The sequence below is a fragment of the Molossus molossus genome, unplaced genomic scaffold (assembly GCF_014108415.1).
Source record: "Molossus molossus isolate mMolMol1 unplaced genomic scaffold, mMolMol1.p scaffold_m16_p_19, whole genome shotgun sequence".
Taxonomy (NCBI): domain Eukaryota; kingdom Metazoa; phylum Chordata; class Mammalia; order Chiroptera; family Molossidae; genus Molossus; species Molossus molossus.
In genome coordinates, this window is record NW_023425354.1 from 34064802 (window position 1) to 34077221 (window position 12420).

Below are 12420 nucleotides of genomic sequence, written 5' to 3' on the forward strand. Positions count from 1 at the left end.
TGCAATGGGCAGGAAGCCAAGGGGCTTCCCAGGACTAGTTCCGAAAAGGGTGAGAATCCCGAGCACAACCACAACAATCCTGTAAGATTCCGAAACTTGTCACTTCCTTTGTAAGCCTGTCTGTGAAACCTTTTTTTAAATTTTATTTATTGATTTGAAAGAGAGAGAGACATTGATTTGTTGTTTCATTTATTTATGCATTCATTAGTTGATTCTTATATGTACCCTGACTGACATCAAACCCACAACCTTGGTGAATCAGGACGACACTCTAACCAACTGAGCTACCCGGCCAGGGCTGTCTGTGAAACTCTTTGAAAAAGGGTCGGTGTGCCTGGCCGGTGTGACTCAGTGCTTGAGCACTGACCCATGCACCAAGAGGTCACTGTTCCAATTCCTGGTCAGGGCACATGCCCAGGTTGTGAGCCTGATCCCCACATGCAGGAGGCGGCCAGTCGATGTTCTCTCTCATCGATGTTTCTATCTCCCTCTCCCTCTCCCTTCTTTTCTCTCTAAAATCAATAAAGAAAAAAAAATTTTTTTAAAGGGTCCGTGTGCTGGCCTGCAGGGACAGCCAGAGGGAGAAAGAGGGATCACGTCTCAATCCACGGCCAGGCTCGGACACAGAGAACCCCGCGAAGGACGGGGCACAGAGGCCGCGTCTCTGAAGTGTGCTGCACAGAGAGCGGAAGCGCTCAGGACAGGCCTGAGTCACCACCGTTTCCTATCTGTGTGTTTCCTTCCTCCAGAGAGAAGGGATGCTGAGAGTGTCTAACACGGTGCCTGATAGCTCATGGAAAGTCACCGTCAGCTTCCCCCTCGCCTGCCCCTGTGTTTCCCCACACTGCGGAGGCAACACCCCCCGGGAGGGAAGACATGGAGAGAGGAACGCTGGAGCCTGGACGTGAGAAAGGAAGGAAAGAAGGGATTGTGTCCCCAGCATCATTTGTGCCAGGGAGGGTGCTGGGGAGTTTACCGATGCCCCATTTCCAGAGGGGAAACCAAGGGCAGAATAGTTAATAACTTGTCCAAAACACATAGAGAGTTGGTGATCTGTCTGATTTCAACCCCAACTCTGTCCCTCATTTTTTTCTTTTATCCTCACCCGAGGACATTTTTGCATTCATCTTCAGATAGAGTGACAGGGAAAGAGGGAGGTAGAGAGAGAGAGAAACATCAGTGAGGGAGACACATGGACTGGTTGCCACCCACATGACCCCAATCGGGGCTGGGGACAAACTGCAACCAAGGTACATGCCCTTAGCGGGAACCAAACCCAGGACTCTTTGCAAAACCGGCCAGGGCAAGTTTGTCCCTCTTCCCTGGCTTTGTCCCAGGGGCAGGGGACAGAAGAAGGGAGGGGGTTGTTGTATTCTGGGAGCACACACAGAGAAAGGGGGAACTTCTGACACAAACCCAGAGGAAAACAAAACAAAGGTCAGACTCCAAACGGTCAGGAGGAAGGAGTGGGACCTGAAACCCGGCAGTTTTGGGAGAACCGATGCTTCCTCCGGGGCCTCACTCCCAGGACTGCCCAGCCCCCACAGGCCCCTCATGTGGGCCCCTCCAGTAACCCGGTGAGCACGTCAACAAACAGCCACATGTGGTCTGCAGCTCCAGAAAACAAGCAGATGTACACAGCCACCCGTGTGGTGAAGGTGAGAAGACTGGGAGGCTCAGCTGCAACCCTCTGGCCTCGATGTGGTTGGGAGGATGAGAACAGTTGTAGTGAGTGCTTCTGACCCAGTGAAATGCACATGAGGTGATGGGGGAAGGGCGGGGAGGGGAGGTACAGAATAGAATAACACAGAAGGAACAAGCCAGACCTGGACCCAAAGGCAAGGGCACGATCTGGCAGAGTCCTGGGTAGGGGTTCAAATCCTACCTGCACCCGGGCAGGCCCCCAGAGCCTGCTGGGAGGCCTCAGCTGGCACCTCCGCCGGCTGCTCCTGCGGGTCCTCCAACAGCACTGCCGGAGCACCTACCCCAGCAAGGCCCCCGAGAAACAAGGGTGGGAAAGCATATCACTGGCTCGAGTGAGAAATATTTCCACTTGTGAGCAAGGGTGGAGAAGAAAGGACACAGGGAGCAACTCTCCACTTTGCAGATGGGAAAACTGAGGCTCACAGGGAGGAAACGACCCGGCCTCCGGTTGTCCTCTTGGCGCCCAGACTGGGATTCTTAGAGGAACGAGGGACTTTCCCTTCTTCGGGCATTGTTTTTAAAAGCAGCCAGAAAGCCAAAGCTGCTCCCCCACACAGTTGTAGGGGGAACTCCAGGTCTGAGTAAAGGTTTGGAATCCTGCTGGAATGAGGTTTCACTTTCGCTGCGGCTCTGGTTTCCTAATGTCACGGTGTGAGGCTGGGCAGGCGGCCAGCTGCTGTAGGAAGAGTGGATGGACGAGGAAAAGGGAGACTGGGCCAGGAGAGCAGGGAGGGCGGTGCTAGGCGGGGGGAGTGTGCGTCCGGCTTCAGCAAGGAAGGTGCTTGGAAAGGGTGCCGGGGGTAAGAAGGTGGAGGAGAACCAGCCCTCCGAACTCGCGGAGCCCATCAGTGAACGTGTAGGGTCTAAGAACCTCTGACAAGCAAGATTACACATTTGTCTGTGTAGGTCTCCACATATTTGTGCCAAGTGTTCACAACTTCCATCAGATTCTTAAAGAGCTCCGTTACCCAACTAGGTTGGAAACAATCTCTCGCTTTACAGATGAAGAAACCTAGTGGCGTGAAGAAGAAATGAATGTGCAGTGTAGACGCAGCACGCTGGCTAGACAGGAAGGACAGAGACAGCTTCATGACAGTTATACTTCCTCTTACAGTCTCCGAAGCACATCCACAGCTGTTACTTCCCTCAAGCCTCTCAACTGCCGGTGTGGTGGGTCAGACAGGCAGGTGATCCTAGTTCTCAGGAACGTAAAATGTTGGGTGAATTATAACAATAGTTGGCCTTCATTGAGCATCGACCCTGTACCAGGTACCACACTGGTGAGTTTACACAGGCTCTTTGACTTCCTCATGGAATCAGTACATTAGAACCAGAGAACTTTGCACGGGAGAAAGTGAGCAGCAGAAATGGAATTATGATTGGGTTCTTCTCCCTCCTCTGTCCCCCACCCCCACAATCCACTGGGACCACCAAAAGGGAAGAAGAATACTCCTGATGTATGTACCCACTGCCTATTCCTGCCTAGAAACAGCACCACCCTACCTCACCCCCATTCCCACTACCCCCCCCCCCCCCCACACACACACACAAACACACACATATTTGTATCCAGGAAAAACTTTCCTTTTCTCCTTAAAGATAGAAACTAAGATTAAGGAAAGGAAACAGGAATGGAAGCTCCCATGGAAAAACTGAACCTCAGCAAAATCTTCAGGATTTCTCTAGAAACAATGCAGTGTGGTAGAAAGTCCATGGGCCCAGACTTGGGTTCAATGATGTGTTCTATCTACTACTTTAGGCTATGAGACCTTCAGCAAGGCACTTAAACTCTCTAAGCCTCAACTGACCCATTTGCTTAAAAATAAATAAAGGTCACTTAAAAATAAATAGAGATCACTAATCCCTATGAATTTGGGTCTTGTCTACATTGCCGAAAAGCCTAAGGTATAGAATACCCTTAAAGGGACTGCCATTTTCTTACTCTTACTAATAACATGATAATAAGAGCTAATATTATTAAGTACTTAACATGCATCAGGCATTGCACTACGATCTGACAAGCGTGAGCATACGTACTGGGACTTAGCCGTCTCAACCACTGTGGCAGGGTCATTATCACTAACCCTGATTTACAGATGAGGAAACTGAGTCCAGAGAGGTTAAGTCACATGCCCAAGGCCACCTGGCTAGTAAATGGGAGAAACACCACAAAGCCCCTGCCCTTACCCAGCAGGCCACAGCCTCCCCGTGGTTGGTCACTAAGGGACTATGTGAAGGGAACAATGAAAACAGGCAGAACCTTGTTCTGTGGACGGGTGAATGTTTCTGAAGTGTTTGCAATGTATTTCTTTAAATGAAATGGCCATGTCTTCCAAAATTGTGTTTCTACCCTTAGTTGGTTAATGAGGAAGGAAAGAGAGGGTTCTTGTTGATATGAGTCAGTGGAAAGAGTTCATGAAACACCTATCAGCTGGGTGACCTTGAGGACTGAATGACCACATCTGAGGCTGTTTCCACTTCTGCAAAATGAGATCAATGGCCACCCTGCCTCATAGTCATTGTGAGGAAGAACACAAGGTCTTCCCTTTCAGGGTCATTCGGTCACCATCAACCACCACTACCCAGGTGACAGTAGTTAGCAAGAAAGTGTTCTTGGTATAACATTACACTTTTTGAAGTTACTTTTTTTTTTAGCCTCACCTGAGGACATTTCTGCATTTATTTTCAGATAGAGTGGGAGGAAGAGAGGGGGGAAGAGAGAGAGAGAAACATTGATGTGAGAGAGACACATCAACTGGTTGCCACCCACATGATCCCAACAGGGGCCGAGGACAAACTGCAACGGAGGTACATGCCCTTAGTGGGAACTGAAATCAGGACTCTGGTCCGCGAGCCAATGTTCTAACCGCTGAGCCAAACCGGCCAGGGCAGGTTACTTTTTTTTTTTTTTAATTTGTTTGCTTTTGTCACTGTCAATAGACACGTAACACTTAGTTCGGAAGTCAACTTCAGCCCAGCCAGGCCAAACTGCCACTAATTCAGAATTATCCAAATAGGAATTGATGAAGATTGATTGCATCCAGTTCTTTGGAATGGGTAAGGACCCTGGCTTTAATCAAGACCACCTCATGGGTTCAGTTCAAGGATGTCCCCAACCGTGAACCTTTTCATGGTGAGCAGTGCGGGGTGGAAACAGCACTGAGCGGGAGCTAGAAAGCACCTGGTTCTGATACCATCATTCATTTGCTGTGTGTTCTTAGCAAGTCACTTCCACTCCCTAGGCCTCCATGTCCTCCTCTGCAACGGAAGACTATGGGGGAAAAAATGATCCCTAAATCCCTATGCAGCTTTCATAGTCTGTAGCCTTTTGTGTCTTAGAAATGAGATGGGATCCCAGCATTTACTGACCCTCATCTGTAAAATGGGAAAATAAGCATAATAATAGTAAATGAAGTCATTAGAATAGTGGCTGGCACAGAGTAAGCCTTCAGTAAACAGCTAATAATTGCTCTCTCCCTCTCTCTCCCTCCACAATAAGCCTGCAAACTCAAAGACATTAAGCAATATTCCCAAGGGTCACTCAACAAGTAAATGGGGGCGACCTTGCCGCCTTTACCCACTCCAATGCATGTCTGGTGAAAAGGCTGCCAATGCCCAGTTCAGATCCACTGCCCCAATCACCTCCCTTGGGGCTACATGTCAGAGGACCCTCCCCTTCTCAATAAAACACCTCATAATAACATAAATAACATCCTTCCATGGATGAGAGAGAAGATACACACCTGTAATGCATCAGAAAGAACTTTGAAAGCAACCAAACAAACACCCAGTTGTTTCTGATCCTGTCCTAGCTGCCCCTCCTCCTGCCCTTAGGGGAACAGCTTCCTGGCCTCTGGGGAGGAACCCCACCCTGAAGGTGAAGCTGAGGTTGCCTGCAGAGGAGGAGGTTTTCTGCAGGCCACGGTGCTTGTGCTAGCTCCTCTAGAGGGCGAAGGGGGAGCCCATGAGCTCACTTTGGATCTGAGGGTGGTGAGGAGAGGGAGAGAGTGGGCAAGGGGAAGGGAAAGGGAAATGGAAAGGGAAAGGGAGAAGGAGAGGGAGAGAGAAGAGGGAAAGGAGAAGGAGGGAGAGTGTCTCAAATTTCCGGAGACTATTTCAGTTTTCCTTTTAATGCAATTTCACTTATGATGTCAGCCAATGCGTGGCTACTGTTTTGGAAACTCCCCTTGGGGGCGCACCCTCTAGTGGCCTCACTCCCTATAAAGGGCCAGCGTGAGCTGCAGAGAATCCCTGCAGAGGATCCTAAAACAGCACAGGATCTCCCATAGACTCTGCGCACAGATACCATGAAGGTCTCCGCGGCTGCCCTGGCTCTCCTCCTCATCGCTGTCGCCTTCTCTGCTCCTGTGTCTGCCTCCCCATGTAAGTCCCAGTGCTGACCACCTGAGTCAGACCCTCAGGCTAGCCCAGACCTTGCCTCTTTTTAACTATAGCATTTATACTGTCTGGACCCTATGATTTACATTCTTACTTTTGCTTTTCCCAAATGCCCAGTGGTCCCTGATAGATGGCAGGGACACTCTCATGAACTTTTCTGTGTCTTCGGGGTCTACGCTCCAAGCTTGCAGCTGCTCGCTGTATGTGGACTGATGTCGGGGGTATTAGTAGGCAGGCGCAGCCTAGCTGACCTCAAAACACGACTGACTCATGTGTAGCACCAGCAGGGCTTCTAAGAAACTTATAAGCACGTAACTAAAACCCTCCTGGGACAGTCATATTTTCCCCATTTCTTAAATGGAAAAAAAAAAAAAAAATGGGGCTTGGAAAAGAATAATGAAATACCTACTATGGGTCAAGTATTATGCTGATTGCTTTATATATATCATTTTATTTAATACTCACAATTACGCTTTGAGTAGCTGTCCTTGACTTACAGATGGGGAAACAGAGGCCCAGAGAGGTTAAGTAACTTGCCAAGATCACACAGCTAGGAAGTGGGGAATCTGGTGTTCAAACCCAGTTCTATTTGGCTCCTAAAGACTCCTACTCAGCTGGGAAATGGCAACTAACATTTCTCAGGGTCATCCTAAATTAACTGACCAACAAAAAATCCTCCTTGTCTGTTAGAGCCCTTCTTCCTATGCATCAGCCAAGGCTCCTAGGACCCAGTATGCATCTTCAGTCTGAGTTTTGAAAGCTTCCACTCAGCCCACCCTAGGTCTCAAAGAAACCAAGTTCTGAATCCACTGAGGATCCTAGGACAGAAATAGGGGCAAAGGGCCCAACACAAGACAGGAGGAGGCCCAGTATGTCCTGAGAGCCAATGGCATGGGGTGATGGCGTAGAGAGGATCCAAGCTAGGCACAAGGGTTAGGTGAGGGATTGGAGAGATCCTCTCAGTCCTCTGTTGGAACCCCCACTCTGTCCTTCTGTGTCCACGGCAAAGGGACTTTACCACCCTGAGCCTGTTTCAGCCAAAGGAGGATATAGTCTATGTAAGAGAAATCATATAAATTACCCAGCACAATACCCAGCGTGCACTGGCAATGAATACAAGGGTCTCTTCCTTCCTTCTTCCAGATGCCTCGGACACCACACCCTGCTGCTTTGCCTACATCTCCCGCCCACTGCCCCGTGCCCACCTTCGGGAATATTTCTACACCAGCAGCAAGTGTTCCCTGCCAGCAGTCGTGTGAGTCTCAGTCCCATGGAACCCTCCAGGGGGGTGAGGAAGGGACATCTTTGGATGCAGAACCTGTTCCCCAGGAGCTCTCTGAGGGCTCCCTACCCACTCCGCCCATCCTCTAGCTGCTCAAAGAGCCACGGCTCCTCCCTCTCTAGCGCACATTCCCCAGCTATCACGAAAAGGACTAGACAAGGTGTTCTTGGAGGATCCTCCCCACTCTAATGGACTAGGTTAGGTCTCCAGTCTTTACAGATGTGACTTTTGACTTGAACATCATCTGCAATGACCCTGTGTGAAGATCGACTCGGTCATTCCTTTCCAGTTTTGAACTCCACAGTCTGCTATATCCCACAACCTATCAAATTCACCTACAACCTCAGAGGTACTAGGGAGGAGAGGTCAGGAGTCAGGGTCCTAGTTACAGTCACTTGTGTAAAACAAACAAAGAAACAAACAAAAAACTTTATTGATTGGTGAAAAAGTAATAAAATGAGATTCTTTAAATATGCAAGCTAATATATTTGAAAAATATAATAATCCTTACTACCTAGAAAGTGCCTACAGTGTGTCAAATGTCTTATATGCATTTATCTCTAAATTTTATCATAATAGCCCCAACGGGTATGCATAATTCCCTCCATGTGTCAAATAATCAAACTGGGACTCAGAGAGGTTTGGTGACTTGCCCAAGGTTGCACAGTAAGTAAGGGATAGAGACTGTCTCTGAACCTTCCTCTTTCTATGAGCAAGATCATTAGTGATCATTGTTTAAGAAATTTAAGACCATAGAGACTTAAAAGAATGAAAATGGGGCAGTCGTGAAGTTTCCTGTACAACGGTGAAGTTGTTTAATCCAAAAATTCTTGTGACACTGGCAAACTTATATTCAAAGTTGGCCTTTGGTTCTAAAGAATCCTTCAAAGTATGGTGGTAATATTTAGCACTACTAACTTCATTTCTGAAACCAAATATTTTTTAAAAGAAAAAAAAAGTCCTTCTTTGAGCACCTATTATGGGCAGGCAGAGTTTAGCAAACCACCATCCATGCCCTTGTGGGTGTCACAGTCTGTTAGGAGGATGAGACAGAAGCCGCGGTGACAAGAGCGCCCCATGACAGAGACTTCGGGGGTTAAGAGAAGGGATTTCAGGGAAGTTTGCTGCAAAAGGTGTCGTTTGCGTTGAGAAAAGAAAAGCCTGAGGAACGGTGTATCGGGCAAGGGAATGCCACCAAGGCTCTCCTTTGGTTTATGTGGAGTCTCCGTGTAGGAAAGTGCTTTGGGCTGAGCATCAGCACAATGAAGCAAAGGTGTTAGTGCTGTCAAGTGTCGAATGAGCTGGAACAGGGAAAGCCCAGAAAATTGGGGTCCAGTTAAGAGACTGTTCTCATTATCCACGTGAGTGGTATTGAAGGCTGACCGGGGAGAGGAGGGGAGAGGAGGGTGAGAAACCTTCAGAGGAGGAGTCAGCAAGCCCTGGTAAGTGGTGTGGTATGAAGTCAGGAGCAAGGAAGAGGGTTGAGGGTGACGCTGGAGAAGTGTGGAGCCCCCCCGGAAGAAGTACTGTTTAAAGAGGAAAGAGCCAAGGTACCAGCATGACAACCCTGTGGAAATGTCCAGCAGAGTGTGAGACTGAGGTTGGTAGCTGAGGAAAGGGTGTTGGGGGTAGAGATGTGACACTTTTATAGGATAAAGGGGTCTCCAGTATCAGCGTGACAATGAGCAGTCTTAGCTGGCTCCAGAGCTAGTCTGCTGCCTTAGACTCCCAGCTTTGCCAACTGGTAGCTGCATGAGTTTGGGGCCATTACTTAACCTCTCTGAGCCTCAATTTCTTCCTCTGTAACGTGGAGTAAAATAGAATTAATACCTCCACTGGGTCAAAGTTTGAGTAATAAAAATGAAAGATAAAGTTAAAATATTTCCTTCTTCTCCTCTAAATGTATTACTACACATATAGAAGTGACAAGTGAAAGTTAATGAGTGTATGCAATTCATTCACTAAACATCCATTGAGCACCCACTGTGTGCAAAGCCCAGGACCAGAGACTCGGGAAAGCACACAGAAAAGGGCAGCAACGTTGAGCAATTCTCAAGGGACAGGTGAAGGTGGAGGCTCCCAGGAGATGGAACAGGAAGAGGCAGCAGGGAAGTCAGGCTAGTGGAGGGTCCCCAATATGGGGACAAGGAGAGAAGGCTTGGCGAGGAGGGGCTATTCTCCAGTGTCCCATCTACCGGGAGGAGGAAATGGAGGCCTAAACAACTCTGACTCCAGATGTTGGTTTCCTGACCTTTCGACTTCCTGGCCACAGGCCAAGAGGCAGAGGAGTGCAGATAGTGAGTCAGCAAGATTTCCTGTATGACAACTAGCTTAAAGGTGGTATTTGGGTCTGAAGCTCCCACACCACCCCAAATAAGAAAACAAACACTAGGAGGCACTGTAGTCCAGAATACCTCTTCTGTTCCCTTTCTCTTCTCAGCAGGGTGGGAGAGATGGTCCAGTGGTTCCCAGTGAGGCTCAGGAAAGGGAAAGCCACTTCCCTGAGAGCAAACACTATCCATGATAGAGCATGGAAAGGAACCGAAAAATTATCCTTCTCACCAGACAACATCAGCCTTTACTTTGTCTGAAAACATCCCAAAGGAGGAGCTCAAACAAGAAAGGTCCAACTAGGCAAGGCTAGCCCCAAAGTAACATGGTAATTGGGAGCACTGTTATCTAGGCCCAAGGCCTCCCTCAAATAGAACCAGTATCCCAGTAACAGGTCAGGCAGGCAACTAGACTGAGTCCATAACCCCTAGCCTTTTAACTCCTCCAATGTGTGCCATCAACATCTGTAGAGACCAGGCCTCTGCCTCTCCTAGACCTCCCTCCACTTTCTGGCTGGTTAGCTGGTAGAAGTGCTTTGACACTGCCAATGTCTCAGGGCCCTCCAGCCCTCTGAGTCACGGTGCCCTGTACCAGGACCTCTGCTCTCATGTTGCTCTAATCCGTCCTGAAGCAGAAGTCCCACAGCATTCCAATAACACATGTATGGTATTTTCCAAACTACTGCACACATACTATCTCATTTGACCTTCGCAATAATTGTGCAAAATAGGAATTATTTCTATCCACATTTTAGAGATAAGCAAATAGACTCAGAGGCCCAAAGTGATTTGCCGAAGGTAATCCAACCAGTAAGTGGTGAAATCAAGACTCCAGTTCATGCTCTTGGTTCATTCACCCACACGTGCATAGGTGTCTGCCCTGTGCCCGGCACTGTGATCTAAAGCCAAATCACAGGTTTGTGTTTTCTTTTGGATGGGGGGGGGTGTCCATTTTATTTTTTAATTATAGTTGACATTCAATATTATATTAGTTTCAGGTGTACAGCATAGTTGTTAGATATTTATATAACTTACGAAGTGATCCCCCCCAAAAGTCTAGTACCCATCTGGTACTGTACATAGTTATTACAGTATTATTGACTGTATTCCCTATGCTGTACTTTACATCCTTGTGACTATTTCATAAGTGCCCCTTTGTACTTCTTAATTCCTTCACCTTTTTTCCCCTAGCCCCCCACCCCTATCCCATCTGGCAACCATCAATTTGTGCTCTGTACCTAGGAGTTTGTTTGTTTTGATAGTTGTTTTTTAGACTCCACATATAAGTGAAATCAAAGTATTTTTCCTTCTGTCTGGTTTATTGCACTTAGCATATCCTCTAGGTCCATCCATGTTGTTTGGTGGACATAGGGAATGAGTAGGTAGATCTCATATAATAATCCAGTCCAACATTTATAGCTTCTTCCTCTGCACCAGGCCTTCATAACCTTGAGTAAACATTTTAATCATCTGAGGAGCTTTGAAAAATTCTGATTCCCAGGCCCCTCACAAGTTTGTTTTTCCACTTCCAGTCTCCCATGTATTCAGCCATGACCCAGTTCCTGAAGGACACCTCTTTTTCTCTGCATCTTGAGCACTCAGCACAGGGTCCTAAACAGAGGAAGTGCTGAGAAAATGCTAGTTGTTGACCAGCTCAATCCTGGGCTCCTCGGGCCCCTGTGACCCCTTAGCTCTTGAGGCAGCACAGGTGTGGGGGGGGGGGAGGGGAGGAGGGGGAGTCTTATAAGGCACACAAGTCTGCTCTGGCTTGGAGCTCCTTGAATCAGCAGAAGAGGAAATGTCCTTTCCTTAAAAGCCACTAATACAATCTTATAGAGCTCCCACCCAGTACCATCATCATCTCCCCTTATGCCTCAATCCATCTTGTTCCCAAAACTGGCGGTCCGGGCGCTGACCAGGTCTCCCTCTCTTCTTCTCTCCCACAGCTTCATCACTCGAAAGAACCGCCAGGTGTGTGCCAACCCTGGAATGAAATGGGTGCGGGAGCACATCAACTCTTTGGAGATGAGCTAGGACGGAAGGCGCCTTGAACCAGAACTTGTGCAGACTTTCTTATCACTTCTTGCTCTTGTCCTAACCAGCTTAGGAGGCTTCTCCCCGATCCCCTACCCCCGCCCCTCCTTGGAGGGCCCAGATTCAGCCTAAAGCCTCCAAGAGCTCCTGAGGCTCTGCAATGTGCACAGAAAACCTCCAGGCTTTGAGCTGCAGGCCCCTCAACCCAGGCATGGCTCTGCAATCAGGGAGGAAGTCAACGTGCCTCTGGAGGCGAAGAAGGGAGAAAAACTGGGCATCTGTGGAAATGTCCCATGGCCAAAGCTCCAATCTCGGCCCCTCACTGGGACAGGCTGACGGGCAAAAGTGAGAAATCCGCTTTCCATTAAAATCCTCAAGGCAGTTACAAAGCTGGCTCCTGGTTTGATCTCCTCCTCGGGAGCCCTCCTTTCTCAAGAGCGTTAAGCATGCAGGGGTGCATACATCTCGTGTCCGCCCTAGATTTGGGGCCATGGCCCTGTACAGTGAGTACACCCTCTCTGAGAAGGGGCAGGACAGAGCAGGTCAAGTAACTAGTGGCTTATCCACTCTGGGGGGAAACAACAGTCACTACACCCCACCCCAAGAATTTATCTCACTCTCTGCCACAGCACCTCTGTTTCCTCAGACCCTGGTCGGCCCTTTCACCCAGTC

At 48.5% G+C, this 12420-nt stretch overlaps 1 protein-coding gene across 1 annotated transcript; it reads left to right on the forward strand.

The window, feature by feature from the left end:
* The first annotated feature begins 5892 nt into the window (after positions 1-5892).
* On the forward strand, positions 5893-12127 carry CCL5 (C-C motif chemokine ligand 5). The gene is made up of 3 exons (XM_036268879.1): positions 5893-6087; positions 7246-7357; positions 11661-12127. The coding sequence occupies exons 1-3, from the start codon at positions 6012-6014 to the stop codon at positions 11746-11748; spliced, it is 276 nt and encodes a 91-aa protein (XP_036124772.1). The 5' UTR covers positions 5893-6011; the 3' UTR covers positions 11749-12127.
* Positions 12128-12420: the final 293 nt, after the last annotated feature.

Excerpts from the sequence above, each read along its gene's own strand:
- CCL5 (XM_036268879.1), top strand. The coding sequence starts at position 6,012 with ATGAAGGTCTCCGCGGCTGCCCTGGCTCTCCTCCTCATCGCTGTCGCC. Across the intron at positions 6,088-7,245 it reads TCCTGTGTCTGCCTCCCCAT|ATGCCTCGGACACCACACCC; the intron begins GTAAGTCCCAGT and ends TCCTTCTTCCAG. Across the intron at positions 7,358-11,660 it reads TGTTCCCTGCCAGCAGTCGT|CTTCATCACTCGAAAGAACC; the intron begins GTGAGTCTCAGT and ends TCTCTCCCACAG.